Source organism: Pollachius pollachius, assembly GCF_949987615.1.
Source record: "Pollachius pollachius genome assembly, chromosome: 12".
Lineage (NCBI taxonomy): Eukaryota > Metazoa > Chordata > Actinopteri > Gadiformes > Gadidae > Pollachius > Pollachius pollachius.
The window spans coordinates 4,595,345-4,623,027 of record NC_136945.1 but is presented as its reverse complement, the minus strand read 5'-3'; the positions used below and the strand labels follow the sequence as shown (position 1 = coordinate 4,623,027).

At 47.8% G+C, this 27,683-nt stretch overlaps 1 protein-coding gene across 5 annotated transcripts in view; it reads right to left on the bottom strand.

The window, feature by feature from the left end:
- Positions 1-219: 219 nt before the first annotated feature.
- The window catches only part of frmd4ba (FERM domain containing 4Ba), a 40,319-nt gene continuing 12,855 nt past the window's right edge, over positions 220-27,683 (bottom strand). The window contains exons 2-24 of one of the 5 annotated variants that reach the window (XR_013812294.1): positions 25,616-25,681; positions 25,334-25,428; positions 24,887-24,979; positions 24,247-24,331; positions 23,071-23,127; positions 22,755-22,777; positions 18,262-18,345; positions 17,350-17,415; positions 16,768-16,825; positions 15,930-16,016; positions 10,553-10,629; positions 9,973-10,111; positions 9,145-9,286; positions 8,909-9,039; positions 8,696-8,812; positions 8,188-8,416; positions 7,795-7,851; positions 7,019-7,148; positions 6,209-6,370; positions 4,961-5,892; positions 4,544-4,667; positions 3,198-3,387; positions 2,480-2,618 (exon numbers count right to left, since the gene is read on the bottom strand). Coding sequence is in view for 4 of the 5 variants with exons in the window: in XM_079748161.1 (XP_079604287.1) it covers position 2,618; positions 3,801-4,031; positions 4,544-4,667; positions 4,961-5,892; positions 6,209-6,370; positions 7,019-7,148; positions 7,795-7,851; positions 8,188-8,416; positions 8,696-8,812; positions 8,909-9,039; positions 9,145-9,286; positions 9,973-10,111; positions 10,553-10,629; positions 15,930-16,016; positions 16,768-16,825; positions 17,350-17,415; positions 18,262-18,345; positions 22,755-22,777; positions 23,071-23,127; positions 24,247-24,331; positions 24,887-24,979; positions 25,334-25,428; positions 25,616-25,681 (3,186 nt within the window). In the remaining variant the exon portion in view is untranslated. The other 4 variants (XM_079748161.1, XM_079748162.1, XM_079748164.1 and 1 more) reach the window with 4 other exon arrangements.

Here is a 27,683-nt window from a genome sequence, read left to right as displayed (position 1 = left end):
AGAGCATTGTTCCACTTCAGACCGTGCTACTAATGGAATTAGGGGAGTAAGATATTCAATTACTTAATGTAATGGATTTAGGATTACATCTTGTTTTACCAAATCCAAGCAATGGTGGCCACCCTAAGAGCCAAAGCACTATTTCCCTTAGATTTGACAGAACATTTTACAGAGGACATTAAATAAATGAGGAAATATAAGATTCATTCATGATTTGTTCCAAATGCTTAGACTTTTTTTATTCAAACAAATCAACAATGTAATTATAAAAATTACTAAGATCCAGCTTAAAAAATTGATTGTTTACTATATATTACATGTTTTTTTTAAACAGGCTATGAAACAAAAACAATGTATTTACAATACCAACATGTACATACAGCTTTATAGAAAAAAACCACTGGTCCATGGATTCCAGCATGGATACAAGCTTGTTAGAAAAAACAAATCATCTAAATTGGTGCCTTTTTTCATTTAATATTTTACTACAGCCCAGTTTCCGCTGTGCCAAAAAAAAAAAGCACCAGTAATATTAAAATCCAAGATGGTATTTGGCAGGACTGTGTTATATTATATTGTTGATACTGAGAAAGGCGAGAATACTTTTGTAAATGGATCTAAAACCGTCCAAAGTCACACTAGTACACACAGCAGTGCATTGGCTACAGGCTCACGGGCTGAGGGGTCGTCCACTGTCAATAAATCCCTTGAATCCTTCATTTCAAAATATCCTTCATTTGCCCAATCCCAAAGTGAGCCCTGAGGACTAAGGACTAAGGACTCACGGACTTAATTGATCTCAGGTGCTAAGTGAGCGAGTGTGAGGCCACATGGCCTCGGATAGGTATATATGGGATTGGGACAGCACTTCACGAGAGCACATGTTACCTTGACAACGTTTAATGACAAAGATGTTGCTGACACATGCCGGTTTGGGAATTCTCATTTTGACGTTTTTTTGAAAATGCAATGAAAACAATGGGCTACAGAAATTTATTGATATTAGAAAATATAATTTTTACTTTTGAATACTTCAGTATAAAGGATGCATTGAATAATGATGACGATCCGGCTCACTAAAAAAAGGCAGAAATTCCTATCTGGTCGCGCATAGAGTGGCGAAGTCACGCCCCTTCCGGTAGAGCCAATGGGACCTATGAGCTTGAAAAATATGTATGGGTTTCAATGGAGAGAAAGTAATTATCTTCTGGTCCCAGTCTTTATATGCCCCGGATTACACATATGTTGTTTGTGGATTTAAATGATAATTTTTCATGCCAAGAGTTTGACCGTTTATTGTGCAATTGTTCAGTTAAAGGCTGTAGAGAAGACACAATGAGAAAGACTACACGTCTCGTATGTGACGTCACGCTCCCTGCAACTGGCATGGACAAGACCGACTATCTCCCCATCGGCATAACTTAAACTCTCCACATGCCCCGACTTATAATGGTTTTCACCTCTTTTGATGCTTTTATCCTCCCCTTGGAAAAAACCTAACATTATCAAACTTCTTCACGAAAATGTTTTGTTTTCTTTGCATGGAAAATTATCATTTAAATCCACAAAAAACATATGTGTAATCCGGGGCATATTAACACTGGGACCAGAAAATAATTACTTTGTCTCCATTGAAACCCATTCATATTTTTCAATCTCATAGGTCCCATGAGCTCTACCGGAAGGGCCGTGACTTCGCCACTCTATAGACAGTAGCGTCGTCTTGTTGTTTACCTTCCTAATTTCCGGATTTCCCTATGGTCTCCGCGGTAAACGTCACAACTCTTTGAACTGTGGGTAATTCTCTTAGGCGAAGTCTGCACTGATGCGGCCTCACGGAAAGGGCTCGGTAAGTGTGGACTCAAACCCTCACGCCCTTTGGAATTCGACATTGGGACAGCCCTAAAGCCTTAATAATTTCGCGAGAACGCGCAATAAAGTCTGTGCGTCCGGACATTGGGATTGGGCCATAATGTCTGTGCGAGAGGCAGAGACGTGGGACGACATGTCATGGCTGCAGTTGTTCATTGTAGAGGCTCGGTAAATCCAACTTTAAAGGGATGGTTCCTCGTCCTTAATCTATCTATATACACAACACACACACGCACACACAAAGAAAAAAAACCTCTGGATTTAGTTTGGGGAAGTGCAGAGCCCGCCTTCTCCAGTTGCGTTCACTGTTTCACAAAGTCCCAGGAGGGCCAGCCCGGACGAGGCCTCTGTGAACTACACAAGTGCCATTGACCTACAAACATCCCCAGGGCCCCGGCGCTCGCACCACAACAGCCGGTGGATGGCTCCTTTTGTTTGTTTTAGTGTTTTTTGTTGTGCACGCACCAAGACCCGGGACGGTGTTTTCCTCGTTCGTCTTCTTGTCCTTAGGTTCAGAAAAAGTATTTCCATGGAATTCTTTGGGTCGCTCTTATCCAGAAAAACCGGTAAGTGTGGTCTAAGGCACAGCAACGTAAAGTGTGTGAGAGTTCACAGCGCTGACAGACTAGACAATGGTCCCTGGCTTGCCGGAGGTCTCGTGCCATTGCAGGTGGTCCTCGGGCTCCACGGGGCTGTCCAGCGGGCTGCCCGTGTGGGCGTCCAGCTGGTGGACGTCTATGTAGGACCTGGAACACACACACACACACACAGGGTTCATATGCAGTCGCTGCCGTAACACACGGTGATGGACATCAGGGATGGCCCTGATTATAGACACATGACAGAATGAATTAACACTGGGTGGTGGGAACACGACGCGTGTTGGACACGGAGGGATGGTACGTGTGTTTTGGGGCCTAGGGAGACCTTTTGAACTTTAGCTCTCAGAGGATTACTTGGTTGATTAGAATCGATGTAGCTCGTGTTCTGTGGACCAGCGGAGACCCAGTGTCAAATCATTCTGAATCACAGCAGAGCGGCACACACAGACTTCATCCGTCCAAACGTAAGTGTTTGAACAGCAGAAATGCGTTCAGCAGGCTCACATTTCCCCTCGCTTTCACACTGGTGCTCCAAAACCACCACCACCACCACCATCACAACACACCCAAAACCAAACCAAATCAAAAACGCCTGTGATGAAGTAGGTGGGAAACCAGACCAAATTGAAATGGCGGTCCATCTTTTTTTTTAAAGTAATTGGCCTCTCTTCCACACCACCATCACCACTGTGTTCATGTGGGGTTATTTTTAATGTCTCTCACCCTTTCTCTGTTGCTGTGCCTCTGATTATCTATGTAGGATGTAGGAATTGGGGCTTGGGGGGGGGGGGGGGGGTTGGGGGGTTAATTGTCCTGGTCAGTATCGTAGGCAACAGCACCACACATCTCTATTGGCCCTGCAGGGTACCTGGCCATATCTCTCCGGCTCCACTCAAACCCCGGGGGGCTGTATCTGTGCACGAGAGGGGCACGGGTCAGTGGCGGGACACTCAGGGGGTGGAGGTACAAGCAATCACATCTCAGATCGAAGTTATAAATACGTCTTGTTATGACTCACTCACACACACACACACACACACACACACACGTACACACACTAGCACGCACAGAGAAATGTGACTGCTTGATGGCAAGCTGACAAGAACAAGGAAGAGAAAAGAAGGCAGCCATCTTTCTGTTGCTGCACAAGCCATGCAGGTTCCTTGTCCTACATGGAACAGCACGATGCAGGTCTGCACTTTCGGATAACGACAACAAAGCAAACTTAACAGCACAACTCAACTCAAGCGGCAGGCCGCGCGGCCGCTGTGCACACAAGCCATTCGGAGAGCCGGAGCTCTCTGGCTTGTTGCCCGGGTTACTTACTATGGCAGACTAGCCTTAGCGAGGGTCGGCCTATTGAGGCCCCGCCCCCTGGAGGTGGGGCTGGGCCCGGGACTGTACGTCGCCCACCTGGAGCGACAGCCGGCAGGGGGGGAGGAGGTAGAGGAGCAGGAAGTGGGGAAGGAGGAGGAAGAGGAAGAGGCGGAGGAGGAGAGGCTAGCGGGGAGAGGGGCACAGCGCCTCTGGACGTCGGGGCTGTACCAGACACCGGATCTACAAGAGAGAGCAGGGGGCCCCGCTGGACGGTTAAGGAAAGGAGGAGGTGGAGGAGGAGGTAGAGGGAGCTCCGAGGAGGAACCGACTGCAGGCTCAAACAGATCCTCTCCCCACGCCGCCACCCCCCCACCTCCATCATCCTGGCGGCCATGTTAGCTAGAAATTGAGCCGGCTCAATTTCCAGTCCATAACTCCAGGAAATATTACAGGTTCTACAGACAGACCGACCGACATTAATAACAATCCTGAGAATTCACTGACACATACACACACACACAAATACACACAGACCCAACCACACACACACACACACACACACGTTGATTGAGTGTAACTCGGCACGTGCCAACAACCAAAGGGATTATATTCACAGAAGCCATCGTCATTCTTGGTGATTATTAACAACAGTGCTTAGCTTAGCGTGCTAAGGAGGAGGATTAGCCAGAGGCTATAATTGGATAAGGAGGAGCTGAATCGGGGGGGGGATGTGTTTGTTGGGTTTGTCTCACCTGCTGTGCGTGGGCTGGCTGTAGTGTGCGGTGGTGGTGTTGCAGGAATAGGGCTGGTGGGCGTGCACGTCGTACTGGCCCATGCTACCGCCCATGTTGCCCTGCCAGTTCCCTGCGCACGACGCTGTGGGACCAGGGATGGGAAGACAGGAAGAACAAAAAAAAGATAATGCCACACATTGGCCTCCATTGAACAGGTGACCCCCCGATTGACCCGCACCCACAAGAGTGGTCACGTTTTAGCACAGTGTTAACCTTCCCACAGTGGACCTTTAACAGTTATTCACATTTGTGCAATTGTGCCGTGACCCCTGAATATCCTGTCCTGGACGAATGAAACCCAATCTTTCCACGACGCCACGGCTTGCTCATACACAGTACAGCTCAGCGGTAGGGCGTTACGGGGAGTCTACTAACCTGTCGAGTAGGACCTTGCGTAGGGCGTGGGCATGGTCTGGTAGCCCAGGCTCTGCTGGGAGCCCCGGTCGTACTCGCAGTCGTATTCCTGCTGTTTGACGCCCGTGTTGCGCTGGTACCAGCCCCTCAGGTGCTCTGCCACCAGGGCCTTGTGCACGGTCTTCTGGGGCGGCTGCTGCTGCTGATAGTGCTGCTGCTGCTGCTGCTGCTGATAGTGCTGCTGCTGCTGCTGCTGCTGCTGCTGATAGTGGTGCTGCAGCTGCTGCTGCGGATGGTGCTGCTGCAGCTGCGGATGGTGCTGCTGCTGAAGGTGGTGCTGGGGCGGAACCATCGAAGGTCGAGACCTGGAGGGCCGAAGCGTGGCGTAGAGGTTAGAGACGGACGACATGCCGCCGTCCAGCTCGTCGCCATAGCGTGCGTAGGCGTCCTGGGCGTGGTAGGCGGCCGGGTGCTGGGGCTGATGGTGGGAGGGGTTGACGCTGTAGTGGCCCTCCATCTCGTTGCTGTCGTACGCGTAGCCTCCGTTGTGGTAGTAGGGCTCGGGCTCCGGGTAGCTGGGGTAGCCCGTGACGTAGTAGGCGGTGGTGGTGGGCCGCGGGCGGGGCTGGTAGGCCTGGGTGCGGGGCTCCGGCTGCGTGTGGTGCTGCGCCAGGTTGGGCATGCTGCCCGTGTTGGCGTAGAGCTCCTTGCGGCGGCCGCGGACGCGCTGGCGCGAGGGGGCCCGGGTGCTGTGGTGGTGGGGGTGGCCGCTGTGCTCGGCGCTGGACTGGCTGGTGTAGGAGGAGCCGTCGTCCAGCGGGTCTGTGCTGGTGCTGCGGCGGGGGCCGGGCTGGGCGAAGGCGGGCATGGGGGGCTCCGGGTCGGGCAGGAAGTTGGACTGGGACTCCAGGCTGCCGCTGCGCTGGCGGAAATGCTGCGGCCCGCCGTCGGACCTGGGGGCACAGCGGGACACGTTGATCAGAGGGGGTCTGCGCTCTGGTGCCTCCGCGTTACATCCTGAGGGCCAACAGCCGCATGGAGAGCTGGTGACTGGCTCTCCCCTAGATGACTCAGAGGCACACACCAGACTCTCAAGAGACGCAGTGCGTTGGCTGATCTAGTGTCGAGGCAGATGGCAGCCTTTTCTGAATATTTCTCCATGATGGTGTGTCTTTTCGCATTTGAACGAATGCTCGGACGGGTGTAAATGTAGGTATTCATTTGAGTGTGTGTGTGTGTGTGTGTGTGTGTGTCACGGCAGCAGCCTACCTGAGCTGGGTGCTGCTGAAGGCATTGCGGGGGAGGACAGGGGTGGGGGGCATGCTGCGGGCATCCCGGGGCTGGCGGGGAGGGGGTCTGTAGGGGCTGCTGTGGCCTGATAAGACCCCGTGGTTAGAGTAGAGTGGCTCCTGGAGCTGGCCGTACCTCAATCTGAGGAACACCAGATAAGAGGTTCACAGCGTGCAGCGTCTCCCAGGAGCACACATACACAAACACATAAACAAACCCAAGGCCACGCTCACCTCACCCTCAGCCCTCAAAGGACATTACAACAAAGACACAGCAACAATGAAAACATGACTGTTTGGCATCCAAAAAAACAACATTATTCATTAATAGTATTACAAATATCCAAGTTCATTCAAAACGAACTAAAGACTAATGCACCAGATTCTCCATCTTCCAAGCCACAGCGTTAGCATACAACATTTTTAGGCAGAGTGGCGTTTAAACGGACGTTCGCCAGAGCCACATTCTCATTTCCTCTCTCTCTCTCTCCCTCCGTCTGGAGCTGTCTAGTGCTCCCTGACAGGCAGCAACACGCTCCCTCCCTTCTATTTTTAAAAGCTGGCGCGTTCAGACTGATAAGGGAGCAGAGGGGCTAGGGGCAGGGTGGGTGGGGGATGACGACGGTGGAGAGGTGGAAGGAAGAGGAGAAAGGAAGGCGAGGAGGGCTGGCTGGAATGTAGCCGTGCTGCTACACTGCAGGTCTGTACAGGCTGGTTAGCGCGCTATAATACAGGTATGAGCAGCTTCTCTTCAGAGTTGTGTGTACACCGGCTGCGCTGCGTGTCCCACCTGTTGTCTAGGGGCTGTTCCGAGGCCCGGCGGTCCTGGCCGTAGTGGATGTCCAGGGTGTCTGCGTGGTGCGGCCGGGGGGAATACTGCACCGACCTGGACCGCAGCCTCTGAGAGCCCAGCTCATCGTCTGGAAGGGAACAGACAGCACTAGAGTCAACTCCAACTCGGGAGGAAACCTGCAGGCGGGCGGCTTTAATATTGACCAATCAAAAGTCAATTTGGTTCACAAAAGTAATATAGTTCTAAAAATGTCAAAATAAAAAGGTTTCTTTTTGAAATACAGAAAACAATAAACATCTTGTGAAGTACATCTGAAGCCATGCTGTGCAGTAAATAAAAAGGTTCACACGTTTACGCAGAAGTTCCCGAAAACGGTGACCATGGTGTGAAATAGACCAAGAGGTGCACTGTTGTAGCAGCGCAGCTCAAACCCTGCTGTACATTAGCACTACGGTCCAAAGCAGCAACGCGTGAAGGTGGCAGTATGCTCCAAACACGTGAGCTCTTGCACAAAACTGAAAGCTGGTGGAAGTGCTGCAGAATGCAGCGGTGCTGCCTTGTGTTTGTACTACTGCTGTGACCCAGGGTTGGCTCATTTAACACCGCTCTGCTACACAGCGGGCCGTGGCGCAGAATAAGGGGTGACTTTAAAATAGAAAAAAAAAAAAGGGACAAATCTGGAGGCACATTAAAAAAAGCAAACCAATGCAATCGACCTCCCAATGTAAAGGGAGACACTGCAGTACACCGGAGGCTGGAGGCTCTGTACTCACCGTCGTCCAGAGTGAGGCTGTCCGACAGCGAGCTGAGCTCTGAAGGGTTGGAATCTTCTGAGAAGGGCAGAGAGGAACAACTTCATAACGGCCCCCATAGTACACACATTCAACAAAACACCAAAACAAAACATCAATTTCCCGAATGAAGTACTAAAATGACTGACAACATAATTATATCCATGGCCATCCATCATAATAAGTATACTGTTAAACCCATTTTTTGTTCCCCCATTGAGGTATGGATACCGTTATCATCAACATCATCATAATAAAAACTAAATGTACCAGCGAGCTCCTCGTGATGCTAGCTGCGTGGGGGGAACTGACACCACCCTCACGGGTAGCTTTTACAGCTAGCATTTAGAGCCACGGTGGAAAACCTCTGCCTACCAGCGATGATCAGCGAGGCCCTCTGGGTAGGCTTCTGGCCCATCGTCTTGCGGTAGGCGTTGATCTCGTCCTCGATGCTCTGCAGCTTCCTCATGGCATCCAGGTAGTTGTTCTTCCGCTTCTTCTTCACCGTCTTGGCCAGGTCTTCCTCGTTGGCCAGCTTCATGGAGGCCTCCACAAACTTCTGCTGCAGCTCGAAGCGGCTCTCCAGGTTCCTCAGGTACGGGTCCTGGTGTATATTTGTTGTTAGTCCATGCCATCCACCTAATCATACCCTCTTGATTGCACATTGATCCCCATCGATCTATAGACTGGACAGTACATCTGAAGATCTGCCAGATCTGCCAGAACTCTAAATAATCGTCAATACACTGATTGATATATTATTGTTAGATGTTAAGCAGCTGCAATTCTACTGATTGAATCAATATGTGGCAGAAAGTGTCCCAAGTGGTAAAAAAGAAGAAGACGATGAAAGGGATAATTACAACTCAATGACCACACGCACCTTGTCGTAGAGGGAAGGGTCTTCCAGCTTGAAGGCCGTCCCCACGCGTCTCCTTATGGGTGGGGCTTTCTCCCCGGCCCCCAGAGGGTATTCCTTGGGCAGTTGTCCCGTGAGCTCCTTCAAACCAAACACACCATAAGGAGTCAGACGGAGACGTTGGCAAAGCTAACACTGCACGGACAACAACAAAAGCGTCCGTGGCAACAAACTCACGGCTTCTCTCATGCAGACATTCTTCAGCTCCTCCATCTTCTTGGCTAGCTTGTCTTCCAGATCCTTCTCCTTCTTTTTCAGATCAGAAATCTTCTCTTTCTTCCGTTCCTCGATCTCAGAGTCGACTGAACCTGCAGAAGACAATGAGTCAGCTGGATAACAACGAGCATGATGGCGGGTCGTTCACTCCCCAGATTACAAACAGAAGGTCAGGTAGCTCTTTCTGGCCTGCGTACCGGCTGATATCAGGCTGCCGTTGCTGGCCATGATGAGCTGGTCCCGCGTCTCGGTGCTGGTCATTTTCCTGATTCTCGGCACAGAGATCTCCGTCAGGTCCATGGCGATGTCTCCTGAACTTCTTGTGGCCGTAAGCTTTGCCTGGGCCAGCAAAGACAGAGACAGAATGGGAGGGAGAGAGGGAATGAGTAAAATGATGGGTAGGGTGGGGGGGGGGGTAATCAGTGAAGCGGAGGCGGCCAGGTCGGTATTTCATCTTAATGGTGTCGCAGTGCGATGCGGGGAAGACCCATTTGAATGCTCAGCGCTTGCCGCGCACGGCTTCCTCATTAATCAAGGGGCGGTGGCGGAGTGGATGGATGTGCCATCTGCCTCCGACAGAGAGAGAGAGAGGCGGAGTCTGAACAGCTCCAGCCTCCCCGGTTGACTGCAGCCAAAAACCGTCGTCCAGAACGGATGGCTCATCCTGAACCACTCATGGTGTGTAATAGACCCCATGACCAGCATCAGGGGGTGTTTTTTAAGTGTTTCACCATATCAACCATGCATGCATGCTGGTCTGTTTACAGTGGGGGATCCTGAGCATGTGGAGAGGTTGATATAGTAACACAACTATGACGTTGCCCAATACTTGAGACAGAGCTGTATCAACACAGATCGAAAAAATAAATGGAAGGAGGGACTGAGTCCAGAACACGATGATAAAACCAGCGGGGCGACCCAGAGCATGTGGGTATCGAGGTGGATGGGAAAGAGGGTTGGGGGAGGAGGCGGGCAGAGAACATGGAAACTGAGGGAGGGAGATGGAGGGAGAAAGCGTGACTCACTTTGCTCTGTTTCCTGTCCAGGTAGAACTGGTGCTGACTAATAGCCATCCCCCAGATAGTCTTGATCAGAGAGTGGCTGGCATACCAGGTGTGGATGACCAGCCCTGCCTGTCCGAAGGTGCGCTTTGTCACTGTGCGCCTGGAGAGCACAAACAGGAGAAAAGAACACGGCCATGAGCCACAGCAAACACTGCAACTCTTAAGACCAAAATTACATGCGTGTGGTTCGCAAGTGTCACAAAGAGTATTGATAAAAACAATGAGAAGAATAGGAGCAGCTAAACTGAGCTTGCTTTGGATCAATGACTTTTAATTACAGTTTAGTTAACGGTTAAGTATCTATGGAGGGTTAAGCGTTAAGACCAGCAACAGATGCATCAGCATCGTTTGACAAGCTAAATGTGTTAACACAGTGCCCTAAATTAGGCTGCTGGTATCCTTCAGTCAGAGAAGGGCTTTTGTTGAAGAAGAGCGCAAGCTAAAAAAAGGAGCATTTGTAAAGTAGGATGGGGGGGGGGGGCTGCAGTGCAATGGCATATAGCCTGGGTTTAAAAAATGAAAGGGATTTGACTTCTCTGACCTGTGAGGGTCATTCACTTCCACTGCAAACTTCTTCTCACGAAAATACAGGTTCTCCAGCTGCTTCCACTGAAATAACTGTAGGCAGAGAGAAAGAGAAAAGAGGGCACACACACTGAGTACACAATGAGAACCCAGGTCTATGTACAGAAAAGACGATGACTATGATGCTATGTTTGCTTAAGTGTGAATAAGTGCACAAATTAGCTTTGATACACACATTGCGGTAAAGAATCCTATTAGATTTTACTGCAAAAAAGCATCAGACACACAGAGAGCCATCTATTTCTCAAAGACAGACTGAACAGCAGAGAAAGGTAGTAAAACAGCAAGCTTCTTTTCTGGGCTGCAGCTGCAGCACTTTATAATGAGGCAGACCTCAGACTACAAGCTTGTGCTGTAACAACCAGCACACACACACATTCACGACGACAACAAAAAACAACAGCAGGACTCACAGCAACTTTAAACTGCTGCACACTGGGACCCAGCTGGCCGGCCAGCCAGTCAGGTGTAAGGTCAGGCTTACAGAGGGGCAATTATGACTAATGCCCCAAGTGCAGGGAGCAGAGAGTAGACTGGTTTGAAACACTTCAATATGCCCTGGGGTAAGGAGAACGCCACACATGAGCCAAGGGAACGCTTTCTTCTTCCTATCTCTCTCTCTCCCTTTCTATTTCTAAGCAGGATGAAACATCTGCTCCTCTGACACCGGGCACAAGAGCAAAGGAATTTGGAGCAGTTTGCCTGAGAATGGCTCAGTCTCCCTTAATCCAATTGTGTGGAGATGAAAAAGAGAATAAGAAAAAAGGAACACACACATCACACCATCCAGAAGGCAGCATTCCAGGTGATTCTCCTTTTACCATAGCTCCCCGTTCTCACATCAATGAACACTCTCACGGCGTGTCCCTCTCATAAACTCGGTGGAAATGCCGCCCCTGATCAACCGCACCAAGCAAATCCCCATTCAAACACTAACAAAAAAAACTCCTCAGGAATAATACAACAATCTCAACCAACCACAGCAGGTGAATGTGAACAAAATGGAGGTGCTTACCAGAAAATTATAATTATCCTCCCCCCTCTTCTGTTCTTATCAAATCCCCGGAGGGATGTCGGTGGGTTTTGTATTGAATCCTCTGGCTAGTTTCCCAGAGGGCAGCAGCAGCTCCTCAGAACAATACTCTCTCTTGTCTGTTCTCAGGCAGACAGATAGGTGTTGCAAGAGTTTCAGCTGAGTTGGGGCCGCCCCTGCACAGGCCCCTCCCTCTGACATCACACACACCTCATGCTGTCATCACAGCTCTCGCTCTCTCTCTCTCTCTCTCTCTCTCTCTCTCTCTCTCTCTCTCATATTCTTTCCAACTATCTCTATGGTGCTCTTCTTACTGGATGACTCAATCCACTTTACCAGCTCCTCCTTATTTATCCAATTCTAAATAAGTTAGTCAGCCTTTACAGGTTGTCTCTTTCCTTCCCCTTTTTCACCACACACATTGTACATGTCTTTCTGATAACTGGCACTATGGTAGTTACTTCCCTTTCAGTCAAACCAGCTGGGCAGGTTCTAGTATTGTCTCTACCTGGAAGCGACGCTTGGCTCCTCCTTCTGCCTCTCCGGTTCTAGGCCAGGGGCAAACATCCACTGCTCAAACATGACTCCATTTTGGATTGAAAGACACACACACACACACACACACACACACACACACACACACACACACACACACACACACACACACACACACACACACACACACACACACACACACACACACACACACACACACACAAACCCCTGGTGTTTATAGGGAACCCTCAACACTGGCCGTCCAGCCGCTCCCAGTGAAAACATCTAAGGAATCTGCTGCTTTGGTCTAACCATTAATGTCAGGGGCTAATGTGGCCATGACGCTCTGCCCCTCCCTGTGGGGACGGCTCGGGGCCTCGGCATCCCAGTACACCCAGGAGCTCACCTGGCCTGGAAGGAATCTTACACCGCCCTACGAAAGCCAAAGTCATTCATGTCCACCGGCGGATTGGAAAGACCTTAAAAGCTTGCTGCACTGCATTACTTTTTTTGTAGTTGTTGCCAGGAATGCAGCTCGTCCTTCACTGGGTCTGCTTGTGGATCTCTTGACCAAATACACGGCTGTGATCCCTTCTCCGACCCTAGGAGACAGCCCAGCCGCGGGTGACAAATGTTCCCCGGTCTCCACGGTAAAGATAAAGGTTGATAATCTCAGGAATCCTCCAGGTCCCCTACAAATGGTTTCTAGTGAACCCATAGCAGTTGTTGGCCAGTGAATAGATTACAGCTGCACCATGCCGTGGTGCAGCTGTAATCTATTCACTGGCCAACGAGTCAGGCTGGGATTGTGGCGAACGTAGTAATTAACAAACAATGGGAGCCGGCAGGAGCAGTGCCGTCCTCCACTTCGCACCCCATAGTATCACCCACACTGGTGTGTTACTTTCACAATTTACATTCTAATGAAGGCTAAATGACTCTAATCTCATTTGGCTCTCAAAATGAGGGATCTCAACACTTTTTTAAGAGGAAACGTGAAACCATTAACAGCCTGGTGGCTGATGAGGCCATCTCTAAAGTATGACTGGGATGAAACACACCTCAAAGGCAATGGTGTCATGTGTCGCCTTCATTCTATGGGAAATGGCCCAATAGATTACTACGGCTCACACCGAATGATAAAGCCATCGCAGACTATAGACAAAAGGGAAAGAACAGTCCTTTCGATAAAAAAAAAAAAATGGAATAGATTTCATTGAACAGTGTACTTGCGTAATGCAATCTCAATGGCCGACGGATCCGTCGCTGCCTGAAAAGTTGAACAATTCTCAACTTTTCGACGCAAGCCACGGAGCCGACAGAATGGATGGACCCACAATCCATTTTGAAAGCCTCCCATGCAAAGTCAATGAGATCTGTCGACGGACACATGTAGTGTGAATGCACCCTCAGCGTCTTCCATCCTCTGTATCGCAGTGGGGGGCCAATGAAGAAATACCACTGGTTTCATATGCCCTCAGAACATTGAGATTCATTTGCCATGTAAACTCTTAAGATCCCCCCCAGCGGATCTGTGGATCTTCCCTCATGATATAAACTGTGGGTTGTGACTCACACTGCCTGTACAGGCCAGTGGCCCGCCCTGCTCCCTCCAACGCCAGCTGCCGGTTGGCCCAGGCGCTGTGTGCATTGCAAGCGGGCGACTCGAGGACCGTGAGTGGTGTGTACTGAAGTGGCATGAGGCGGCTGCTTGTATTTGGACTTGTCATAAGACTGACGCCTGGTCCATGCGTCATCTTCTTTCTGGGACCATGCTGGAGTTAATACTGGGTAAATACTCAATCATGGAGCTGTCCTTTAAGGAATCGTTCACACTCTCGTAAGATGCTAGGGGGATGAAAGCGTCCACCACGTGAAATATGAATGGAATGAACAGACTACAGTGAAGCCGTTTATTGCAAAGAAAATACATCTTTAATCATTCATTCACCACCGGGCCCCCTCATGGTGAAACACTGAATCCATATTGAAGGAGATTTATTTTGGTTCTAATGCCTCATCACATTTTATAGACACAGATCAGCGTGCAGCCATAAAGAGCTCACTGGGAGAGGGGCTGTCAGGGTGCCAAGCAGTTCCACAGAGGAATACAGACCACGAGAATTCTCCACACAGGGATTTAAACTGCAATGTACAGTCCTGACATGACCTTTGCATTCTACATGCTTCGTGCTAGAAGCACAATATCGTAACTGGGCTACAATTCACCGCCGTCCACGGGACAGCCCATCCGTCAAGACAGAGTTCTGTGGCCAAATAAAATCATTCTCTCCCTAGTATCACTCTACATCATCTATTCCCATTAGTCTTTGCTGACAGTGTCCTTAAGATGTTGCACTGGTAAATAATGAAAATGACAGGGTGCTCAGATTCTCACACAAGTTCCCGCCTCTCCTCCACACAACAGGGGAGGGACGGGCCTTTTCAAGCCTCAGAACCATTCATTAAGTGGTGATGAAACTGACATGCACAGAGTGGAAGATAATGAGAGGTTGAGGCTTATCGTAACCACATTCACCCAGCGTCAACTCCAATGAGAAGTTCAGCTCAAGAAAGAAAGAGGCAGAGGGTGTGAGAAATGGAGGGAGAGAGGGGGATAGAATGAGAGGCCTTGGCTCAGAAGGCAACAAGATGCGCCCTGGCAAGACTGCACTTCTTGAAAGCACTGACGTGCACAGACACTCTCTCTCTCTCTCTCTCCCTCTCCCACAAAGTAGAAAGCAGCTTTGCATAACGATAATAGTATGCTGGGGAGGGGGTAGGAGGAGTAAAGGGGCGTGGAGGAAGAGCACTATCACTATCCAACAGATGATAGAGGTTTTCTCTCTCACTCTCTGGAAACCTAAGTTATTGTTGTGCTAATCATAACAAGAGTTGCAGCTACAAAGGAGGCAATAAAAATCGCTGGTCTTTCCCTCCTCCCCACGGGGGAACATCAATCTTTGTGTGTGTGTGTGTGTGTGTGTGTGTGTGTGTGTGTGTGTGTGTGTGTGTGTGTGTGTGTGTGTGTGTGTGTGTGTGTGTGTGTGTGTGTGTGTTCTCCAACCACCACAGCCCTGAGATCACACAAACTCAACCCACCATGATCCCTGACTGGCACAGTACCCAACCAAGGCCCCCCTGCTATAATTACACCTTCAAATCCAGAGAGAGAGAGAGAAAGAAAGAGTCACCAACCAGGGTTTTAATTTGTAGTGAGCCAGGCTCATTAATGCTGTGGAATTTGGTGTGACACCACACCCAGCTTAGTCCACAGCAGCACTCTGCCATGTGGAACAGGTAGGAAGGGAGTAGTGGTGTAGCAGTCATGTAGATAGTCACAGGGAATAAGGACTGGATTTGGGCTGCTATCGAAAGTGACTAATAAGCCTGTGTTGTGACAACCTGTGCGTGTGTAGTCATAAACTGGGATAAGAGCTCCTGGGCTGTCAAGAGCTCAGGGTCTGGTCTTGTTTGTGCTGTGTGAGTAACCTTGATTCTGTAAGTTTCCCATCGCTCCCATAGAGCTCTGCTTGATTGAGCTTTACCTTTTCAAACCACTATTTACAGTTTGGTGGATTATTAACCAGCGGAGGGAACCTCGCATTAAAAGAGCACTTGTAAGTTATCTAACTGAAGCACACATACATGCACACACACCAGGTTTATCGCCTCCTCCTGCAAATATTTTGCCAAGAAAACCACACTGAAACTCCTATTAAGCACAGAGGGAACTATGTGAATGAGAACAAAACACTGAAATCAAGTGTCGATGCAGGGGGGGAGGTACGTCAGCGGGACTTACTTTTCGGGGTTTTAATTTGTCCTGCAAGTCGAACTGGCCGATGCCTTTGTAGCTGACCCCGAGCCACCAGGGTATCCCCTGCTTGTCCTGCAGGGAGGAATGGGAACACACACACACACACACACACACACACACACACACACACACACACACACACACACACACACACAATTAAGAGGGTTTATTGCAAGGGGCAGGGGAACAGAAAATGGGGTTGTTTCCAAAGCAATTACCCCATTATGCTCTGAGCATGAGCAACACAAGGGGAGATCAAATGCGTTCAAGAAGCCTTAAAAAAGGCCCCATGCAGCCAGGCGGAGTCATTTTTAATGCCTCTGTTTGATCTCGTCAGACACCGGGCTTTAATGAGTCCAGGTAAGGGAAAGTCAGGCTAGATGTGGTGGCCAAGAAGACAAAGTAGGGGTTACCCTCAGTTGTGGCCAACTGAACTATAAACTGTAAATCTATATTTGAAAGCCTTCCCATTAAGATGTCTTTCATCCTGGATCTGCCCTGTTTACATGTAATAAGAACAATCTTGATTAATTAGCTGTTTTGACGAGGGTAAGGGTTAGCTACGTTGAACAGTGATAAAATATTTCCGTTGTGTAACACGTGTAGCCTTGTTAACCATATGGACAGGCTAAGACATGGCCAGTTTAATCACACAATAAAACTACAAACAAAAAGTACACTGCAGGGCCCAGTGTGAGTGTTTGAGTAGAATACTGTCAGCGTTTATGCATTGGTAAGTTGGGAGTAGACGAAGAGCACGGGGCATGTTGAAAGCTGCTAGAGCAAGGTTAAGCTACTGTGTGACCCCGGCCACCTCGCTCACCTTCACAGGGTAGTAATGGACTCCGTATGTCGGCAGGGACTCCACCAGGGACAGATACCTTCAGGAAGAATGGCAGACATTAGCGGCCATACTGCCGGTTAAACACTTCATCACTGTCAGCCAGTGGCCATCACACGGCGGGCTGAGGGGGATTCAAGCCACAGCCCATTCAGAGTACAGCCGTTTTACAGTAGCCCGCCCATCAATTTGTTTCAGTGGCCGCACAAGAGACATAGGGGCGAGGGGGGGTACATTGATCGACTCGACCTCCGATTGCTTCGAGTTACGGCTGCTTTGAGAGAAAGCGCATGCATAACAGAGGACTGCACCTCTCCCCCCTCCCCATCCCAGCCCATTGGCTGGCTGCCCAGTTTAAAAAGAGGCCTGTCCTAATTAATTAGACTTCCCAGCATAGTGGAGAGCGCCTTCTTCCTCTAGAGCATAGAGCAGCTGAAGAGGAAAATAATAATCGCTATTGATAAAAGGAAAGTATTACATAAGAAAAATAAGCAGGCACTCGGGAACAGGCTGGTCGATCACAATCCATTCTTACTCAAAAGCTGGAATGCGCTCTTGACTTACTGAACGATGGCCCCTCCTCTGCTCACTCCTTGCAGTTTCTTGTAATGTTCAATAACTCGGTCCTCGCTGCAATGGAAAAGATAAGACTTTTAAATGAATAATCCATCAAGGGCCTCGCCACCCCCCCCCAAAAAATACGAGAGGAGTGTGGGATGGGCCTCCCAAAACTCCATTCTGTCTGCTCATGCAGAAAATACATCCTGGCCCGCCGATGGCACTCACTGCCCTCTCCATCGCTCTCTGGCTCACTCTCTCTTTCTTGCTCGCAGACCCACACACAGACAGACAGACACACACACAGTAATCGCTCCTTTTCACAGGGCTGCAGGGATTGCAGACTCACTGCAGCATGGGTGGTAGACCGTGAGGCAAAGTGCGTACACACACATGCACACACACACGCAAACACACATGAACACAAAATGACATACTATAATAAACTGCCTATTGATTTGAAGTGTTGTGGTTTAACATGTTGCGATGGGCCTTAGACAAAGTTTAGGAATAATGTAAGAAGGGCAGGGGTAAGCGCAGAATATACCAGATATTTTCAGATGGACAGGGTTTATGCACCTTCCTTATGTAGGCCAGGGCGTTGAGGGGCTAAACTTAATTATCAAAGCATGAGGGTTAATTAGACGCCCCACCAGAGACTAAACCCCTCTCGCCCTGCACACCTCACGGCCTGCAGCCTCACAAATTGCTTTGTGCAACCAGGTGTTAACGACCATCAACCCCACTTAGTGCTAGGGGGTCTATCAGGGGGTGTGGCAAGGGTGGTCTTGGGTGACCCAGGGGTATCTATGGGGGTCCATGTAATCCCCAAGGATTAGTTGACCAACCACCCCCCCCCCCACGCTTGTGTTGGTCTGCTCCAAGGTGAGCAGATGGGGTTTATATGACAGGTCTCACCAGTAGGTCAGGGAAGGGTGTTCCCTCAGGACTCTGGTGGGCAGGAGGGTGAGCTGCTTCAGGTCTTCCCTGGCGGTCTCAGAGCTGGAGAGGAACAGAGAGAAACAAGAACAATAAATGCATGCAGATGGAGCCAGGCGGTACCTTGAAAGCATTGTTATGACTGTGGATAAGAGCTGCAACTCATCTCCGTCTTAACGGCGGAGTGGTGTTGAGACGCGTTGAGCTACAATGAGTTACAGCGGGTCAGAAGGGTGTTATTGGTGTTGGCAGGGCAGCTCAGGGGCGTTGGCATTGCAGCCTCTCAGCAGGGGGGCTCTGGGTTGTGACTTGTCTGGTTGACCTGGGGGGCGCTCCTCTTCTGTGTGAAGTACGCAGGTTTCTCTGGATTTTTTAGCGCCCAGCCGAAAGGTTCTAGTTATAAACCCCAATGGTATCCCTTAGCAAGATGCCTAACCCCTACCAGTTAATAATAAAAAAACACTATTCAATGTAAAGGCTTAATGAATTAATCAATTGTATAAGGGTCAAACGGGGTACCGTGACTACTAGCATGTTACTGCTGTGTAATGACGTGCGCCTCTACATACAAATACTTTCCCGGGAGGCCAAAGTCTCACGACATGACAAGAAGAAACAAGTGTCGCAGCTAACCCCCAGTTAGCCTCCCACAGTGGAGAGCCCTCCCTCTAGGTCTCTGTGCTTTCACAGTGTGGTTTGAATTGATATGTCTTAATGCAAGACAGCCTTCACTCACATGTAAAACAGAGGGAAAGGTGCAGCATCAGGCAATTTTTCTTTCCCCTTCCTCGTCTCTTATCTAGTAGACGACCGGTGCACGCCAAGTCTAGGTACGGGATCCACTCATGTGTTGCCAAAACTCATTTATCTTTTGACTCGTGGCTCTTTGAAATGAGGTTGAAGAAGAAAGTGCTGTTCTTGAAGGTAGGTTCTCAGAAGGCTATGTACTTCAGTGTTATCTTATGTAAAGCCAGAGAGCCATAGTATGTTATTTTCCCAGTGCAGATTAAACAATGATTGAGCCAGATGTATGAACAAAGTTTAGCACTGAGCTTATGAACACAATAATAGGTCCAACACCCTGTGGTGTGTGTGTGTGTGTGTGTGTGTGTGTGTGTGTGTGTGTGTGTGTGTGTGTGTGTGTGTGTGTGTGTGTGTGTGTGTGTGTGTGTGTGTGTGTGTGTGTGTGCGCGCGCGCGCGAGAGATAGACAGAGGGAGTGATAGTCTGACAGAGGGAGAGAGAGGGCATTAACTGGTTCTACGATTACTGCCAAACAACGGTCGACTATGGGGTCGACGGAAGGTGCACCAGAGGCCTGAACAGACCCCATTGAGCAGCTCTTGGCAGACTGAGCTAGTGGTGAAAGGTACTGGACAAGTCCTGTATGATTCTTCAGTTGAGGCATAGGCCTCAAAGACAGGACTCAAGCCTGTGGGCTAGACAAACCAGAATACGCTTGATGTACTAGGTACTTTGTGTAGTGCTATGTACTGCACGTGATGTACTATCATAAGGTACCGGTGAACATCCAATTATATTTACTATTTTCTCGCTATGTTTTATCCATATCAACCCAGAGTGAATTCAAATACATGTCATTAAGGAGCCGATAGGGGCATCTGGCTAAAGGGGCCCTGAAGGTAGGCTAAGGAAATGGGGATCAAACCCAGTACCTTTCGGCAGGAAGTCGACTGCCCTAGCCATAAATAAAATTACTACCGTAAATCCTGTTGGGCCAACTGTCGTATGACCCAAACAAGACCTTCATGAAAGTGAAGGCAGCGAGTCTGCTTCACTCAAGGCCCCTGAAAATAATGGGATTTAACATCTGCTGATGTTGAAGCAAGGCTCATGACGATACAGTTATGGGAACCAGTTTACGGGACTAAATGGTTTGGAAGAAAAAAAATAAAATCCACAGGACAACTGCCCCTCCCCCGCGCCCCCCTACCCCCAGTAGATACCTCTGTTGGGTTGAGTGGGTTCTGCTGCCATGGCATTTCACTGGCAGTTCGATGGTGTACGTTTTTATGGGGGGAGGGGGTGCAGGGGCCCGGCGTTGCCAGGGCAATGCGCTCCACAGCCGCCCTGTCAGCAATCTGGAATTCATTAGGACGTCTGCTATCTCCCCGCAGCGTGGCGGTGGCTCCTGCGCCAGGGAGACGCCCAGCCCCGGGCCCTGGCATGGCCTGTGTGCCCACGTAGCGTGTGGGGGGCAGTTTGTATGTGTCAGCTATTTCCAGTGGGCTGAGAGACGGGGTGGGTGGCTAGGTAGTTTAATAATTAGGAGGAAAGCTCTCCCAGGGTTCATTGAATAGAGGAAGTGGAAGTGAAGGCTGCCAGTTACATCAGTCAGTGGACGCTACAGTCCTGCCCCTTACGTATATTATTGTTGGCCAGTCATCCATTGATTATTTTTCTATGTGAATCAGTACATCATTTCGTTGATTAAATGTCATCCATAATGGCAGAGTCCCGTAGCAGGGGCTACTTATTTCCTTAATTAGAGTAGTTTGTCCTGACGAGCAGTCAACAAAACTATAAGCAGTCAACGTTTGGTATTTAATTTGATTAAAAAAAAGGGGCTGTTCAGCACTAATGGAGAGACGCACCACTTTAATTTTCTTCATCAGCGTTAATGTCAAGCTAGACGGTACAAACAGCAGTAAAACCCACCACGTGAACGGGTGACCATTAGTTTTATGTGTGTTCTAAAACCCGGTTCTAAGACCCGTGTAATAACAGCACTATGGCTAGGGCCTCACGCCTGACTCATCCCACCCAGACAACTAAAGCCCCGGCTGGAAAGAAGGGAGGCCTGCATCCACTCCTCCACAACTTATCTCCCAGCGCTCCACCTTTCACCTCTCTCTGGCTCAGAGGAAACGCACATGTTGCACTACTAGCCCTCTGCTTCCGCAAGACAAAAAATAAAAGGAAGAAGTCTGATAACATAATGTAGTAATGAACATACTCATGGGAACATTGGACGTTTTGAGAACTGTACGACCAAAGAAGATTGTAGTACTGTATTGTACTACCACTGCTTCGTTACAGCACTGAATGTCCAGGCAACATTGCCCTTATCCACAAATAATTTCCACACCTAAATGATAATGTAAAAGGGTTCATAAAGCAGGGAAGGGTTTCAGAACATCCTGTTTTGAATCAGGATTAGTAGTCAAAAAAGATTATTTTGGTATCTCAGTAAGAAAGCAGTAGGACTTGTAGTATGCATATCCATCCAGATGGATGAAATCTGGCAGATTATATGTTGGCAGCTTTTGCTTTATTGTGCTTTCATAGACAGGACAAAGTACAGCCCAACCCTACACCTACATACATGAACTTGCAGGGGTCACAACTGAAGTAACTCACACAGGCTACGCTTTGAGGATTAAACGTTGCGGTATAAAAGCAGAAAACATATTGGTGCATGAAGGTTCTCTGAGCATCAGCGAGCAATCTGCAATCACTAATTACCAAAAAACCAGCCATGCTTGTAAAAGATTATAGGGTGACACAACAGAAATAGAAGCATTTCACTTTTTGGGGAGAGTGAGAGAAGAAAAGGGAGAGAGAGAGAGGCAGGAGAAGGAAAGGAAGAGAGTGAGTTGGAGTGACTGAGAATAAAAGAAGGTAGCATGGGTATTCAAACCATACATGTATAACTCCTTACTGAGCACTAAGCTTTGTGTTTGTGATAAAGCGCAGAGGCCTTTTTGGGTACAATGGTGGCACCCATGCTTTGTCGTTTACTGAGGAAGGTGTTATGTTTACTGGACAGAGGCAGCGTTGGTCTGCGTCCTTCACTCCTCTGGACAACATAGGTCCAACTAATAAACCACACACTCTAATCACAAGGTCATGACTCTCTCTTATCGCTTAGAGAAATAAAATATAAATAAATATCTCTCCTGGTGACTTGATTAATGATTCCTAGTAGTCCATGCACAATCCCCGAAACATACAACCTCTCACACACACACACACACACACACACACACACACACACACACACACAAATAAAGCTTTTCGAAAATAAATTTCCCAGCCCTTAAAAGCTAAACACACAACCATACGGACCTAAGCACACAAGTGTTTGGGGAAGAACCGCAGGTATGTTGCCAAGAGAAAAACCCATAACACGTTGATAGCACCAGACCACCGAGGCTTCGGTTCAATGTCACTCTAGCACAACACAGAGACAATGATTAACCTAAGGGAAGTTCAACTTAAAGCTTAACCTATGAAGCTGAACATTATCCATTAGCCCAGCTATAGCTTGAAACCTTACACTGAGCAAACAGTTCAGCATAAAAAACTATTTTCTTCCATTGCCATTATTTCTAAACAAAAACATTGAAAACGTATTACGTGGTTCAGATTGAGCCACTATGAACACATACAAACTATAAACAACGAGTCACAGTTTGAGAGAGTAAGAGAGGACAGACGATGCTTGCTTACCTTGTGTGTTCTCCTTTGGCTTCCTACAAAAAGAAAGTCCCACAATGAGTCAAGTGGGACGACAGCGTCACGCATCAACCCTTTCAAACTTAAACTAAAACAACGCTCGCAGACTACGACAAGCTCGTCCTAATACCATGTAATGGGCTACTAAATGTATACCCAGTGGGTTCAATGGAGACGAAATAACGAAGCACACGGAGTTAACAATAGCGGGACCGGACTGTCCCGTGGACGTCTGCTTTCAAATGGCCCGACCGTACGCGTGGGTTAACGTTTACGCCGTTTCCACTCACGCCACGTCTCGTGTACTTACTTGCAACGCCAATGCCGCTAACTTGAAAACGTGTTCGCTCTCCACTTCAATGGTTTCCTGGCGTAGAAAGAGAGACGGTAGGTGGAAAAACAGGCTTAGCACATCGGAAACACTTGACTTGAGAGAAATCTTCTCAGCCCCACCGTACCTCGTCCCACTGTTACCGACTGAACCATTGTCTTTGACATTGAGGTTGCGGTTAAAAATGTTGCATAATTAAATGTGTAAAGGTACGTTTAGGTAATCCTCCATATAGCGGTAAACTATTAAAATAACAGCGTTTAGTTTGTTTAGTGCAAAACCAAACTTTGGTCGGACGTTATAGATTAAACTACACCACACCCCTTTTTGAAAATGGTACATTCTGAGAGCAGGTTCAACAATCTTCCGTCTCCCGTGGAGACAAGTCTGCCACCCCGCGAAAAGTCTGCATTACCACATACTACAAAGACTTGCCTGACCGCGTGCAGTCTAGAACCACACAATTAATTACTAATAGCACTGAAAACAAACGTTTAAAAGGGGAACGGTTTTATAATTTAAAAAGGACTTCAAGGTCCTATTGACACGAACGATCACAGATAAGACCCTGTTTAGGCGTTCATATAAAATGTAAAACAAATCGGTTGGTAGCCTACCACGCCTCCTTTGCTTCATGTAATACTTGAATTACAAATTTCCAGAGGGTTATGTGTGTGTGAGAGAGCGAGAGAGAGAGAGAGAGAGAGAGAGAGAGAGAGAGAAGAGAGAGAGAGAGAGAGAGAGAGAGAGAGAGAAAAGATTGCTGTACATAAATTGAAGCATGACTGACAAAGCATAAAATAACCTTTGCGTTCAATATTTTCTTACAAATGCACTTCACCTCTCCACATGTGCCCTTCAAATAAATACTATTACGTGTAACCTGATAAGCTACTAATGAATCGATAACTATAGTTTATTTTATCACACAGTGGATTCAGATGTATTGGGGGCTCTCGAGCAACTAACATATACATACATATATATATATATATACATATATATATATATATATATATATATATATATATATATATATATATATATATATATATATATATATATATATATATATATATATACACATATAGTACAATATTTTCTAAAGAACATCATATGAACATAATAATATTTAAAAGACGGTCAAAGACTTACATTACACACAGAAGATTTTGCATTCAGATAGAAAAGCTCCACCGTTGTATTGTCTTTCAAGAATGTAATCTTCTCGATGTAGAATCTGTCAACAAAAAATAAACTTAAAATCTAAGCCTGTATTGCTAGAGCATCCGTAAGCCAATTATAGCCTTGTGAAGATAACTAAAACATTGTTGATTGCTGCCACCTGCTGGACACGACTTACTATTGCCCCAGCAATCGCCCTATCAAATCATGACAGTTACCACTTCAAAAGTAAAAGAAAACTTCTAGGCATTCATCCACTTATTTTTAACCATATCGTATTATTGATTTATTCAGTTAGAATGTCAATTGTATGATTGTAAACAAAACAGATATTTCAAGAGTGGCATTATTTTACTATAGGGCGGGTACATCAGAATGCATCATGAGAGTTTTTGTGGATTTTGAGAGGACTCAAGGGCGTTGAGTCCTCTCAAAGGGGGAAAACTTTGTTTTTCCATGTCTGTTTTGAAACACTGTGGCAGTGTCAAACACAGCAATTTATCCCCATAATGACAATTCATTTCATGATGAATTACTAAAACTTGCGGCAGGCATTGTAATTTGACACTGTAATGTACAATCCCCATAATCCTGCTGTTAGAGACCTTACCTGACCAGGAAGCGCAGCTCCAAAGGGCCACTCTTCTTGTTAAAGTCGTGGTCAAGGACTCTACGTTCAAACTGCAGCCAGTTGTTCTGACCACTGGGGAGAGATAGTCAAGTTATCTAGATGTCGATGTCTATGGGCATTATTCCCCTAGCGGCCATCTTGTTTCCATCTTGGTTGTCAATGTATTCATTTCCCCTACTTTGCAAGCATTTACAACCAAGATGGTCGCTCGTGGCATGCAGCCAATTGCCTTCTACCAAGCCTATATCCTCTATTGTACATTATTAATCAGCATAAAGTAGGCCTGACCATTTTGAAACAGGGTTTGAAAGGATGTGTAGTAAGTCTATCAACACAAACTATGACACAGCAAGGCTGCAAATATGCCACGATAACTAACTTGTCTGTTCGATGTTAGCCTGTAAAGCAGACTATAAATGCACTTACGTGTCGTCGATGAAGCTTAACCCAAAGTACTCCTTTTCTTTGAGGTTAAAATGTGAAGACACCAAATCTAGAAGCTCACGGGACAGGAGCTTGGGCTGGAAAAAAAGACAAAAACACGATTTTGAAAGAATTACGTGTTTATCCTATCGACCACGTCCTCACATGTACAGTGTAACCTGCTATGCAGCCAAACATCATTCACACCCTGAAATGACTCTGATGCATCACAGACATATTAACAGCCTGACCACCAGGAAGTAGAACGCAGGTGAGGTCTCCTACCTGTACCAGCAGCTCCAGGTTCCTGTCGTCCAGCAGGTGGATCTGGCACAGGCGGCCTTCCGTCATCTGCAGAAATAGACGCTTTCATTAGTGGCTCCTCTCTGACAGGGCTGAGGGCGCACTCACACAAGGGCATCTGTACCGTGCCCGAGTACGAATTGCTTTGATGCGATTCATAATTGATTCAACTATCAGAAAGAGAATCAACACATTTTTCTCCCATTCTCAGTAAAAAAGAGAAACTCGGAAAACCTTGAGAGTGCTGTGCAGCCTGGCTTAACAGGTGACTGAGTGCTTAACGGCGTGGCACGGGAAGAGACATCAGGAACATCCACTACAATCTGTGAGAGAGTGGAAACCACATGGTGTGTGTGTGTACCACCGCGGCGGCCTGCCCGGTGCCTCTGTGGTCGTGGAAACAGGGCTGGGTGTTGACGCCCAGCGCAACCGCAGGACGGGTGGGCCTCAAAAGGTCTGGTGTTAAAGGCTGCCCCGCCACGACACATTGGCTCATAAAACAACAACAGGGCTGGCCGTCGTTTTTATAGACATGACTTTAACCTTTTTCTTTTTTTTGTACAAAGGTCTCTACGTTTGTTCCATGAATTACTCCTCAGACAACGGAAAGTCTGAAGGCTTGTTTTAGTCTCCGCCGCAATGACTTGGTATATGGTTTTAACTTCTTTGACATCTGTGAATTGCTCAATTTCTACATATGTCCTATGTCGTTCATGCTGACTCAATGTCTCAGGCATTTTTCCTATATGTATATGTTCCTAAAAGGACATGAAAGCACCATATCTTCATAGTAACAGTGGGGACATAATAAAGTATATAGCATAAGATTGCAGATCGGGCCCAAATTCGAAAACGTTGAATGAATGAATATTCAAAAGAGGGAAGAATAACTGAACCAACGGACAAAGAGCTGAATTCTGAGTGGCTGGTTAAATCAAATAATTGTTACTGCGGTCGGTTAGAGAAGAACCATTGTCCCAGCATGAATCACCCCTGGTCACCCCTAGTGTCTCTTACAAGGTATTGTGTCCAAGGCTCTTTGCACAATACTCGTTTGGATCAATTAATCAATGGCGCTTTGTTTAGTGCCTCGGTGACATCACAACCATACCACAACACGAAAGGCTCGTTAGCTCCTCTGCCTGAGTCAAATATTTATTTAATCAGCACTCATTTACCTTTTTAGCATTTCATTCAAAAAACAGAACTGCGTTTTTGAAGTCCTGGAAACCAAAGCTATAGTGGTGATCTGGCCCACTGGCTCTAGAAGTGAAGCGCCATCGCTGGGCCCAGCCGTGGTTTGAAGAGTGCAGGGCTTCCTTGGAGAGCAGGTCATGGTGTTAAAAGAGGGAGGTCAACGCTATGTCCTGACCATGATTGGGGAGGTCCTGCCCTTTCCCTGAAAATCTCTCACCATTACTTGACTGGCTTCTCTGATGCTACCACCTTCACATGACCCCCCCCCCACACACACACACACACACACCCCTGACCTCCCCCCAGCCTTCTCTTTGACCCACAGAGGGGTCAGGGGGACCCGGCCTATAGGCAAACCACAAACCCTTCAGCTAAACCTCCCCTTCCACCTCCCCAGCCCCCATCCCAACCAACATTTTGGGTTCTATGATTAATTCTCACATTACCGTCACCAGAGGCTAAAGACAGAAAGCGTTCAAAAGCGGATGATTTGTAGGTACATAAAGAAAAACAGCCACAGAGGGATTCTGGGAAATAGTGTGAGACAACCTTTTGTGATACATGACAAGTCTAACCTCTGCATGTAGGCGTCATTGAGCAAGATGCCTTAAACAGGTAGACTGTGAACATCGGGCTTGAAACCGAGAACCTTCACCAGAATGGAAAATAAACAACCTAAAACAACTGGACCGGAAAACTGATCAGGTCTTCCACAGTGAGCGGCATTTCAAAGGCCACTTCCAGCCGGACACTTGAGATCAAACGGTCGGACACGGCTCTCTCTAATCAGCTCCATATGTGCTCTCAGACCCTTGTTAAAAATACACACAGATACCCACACGTGCACCCACAC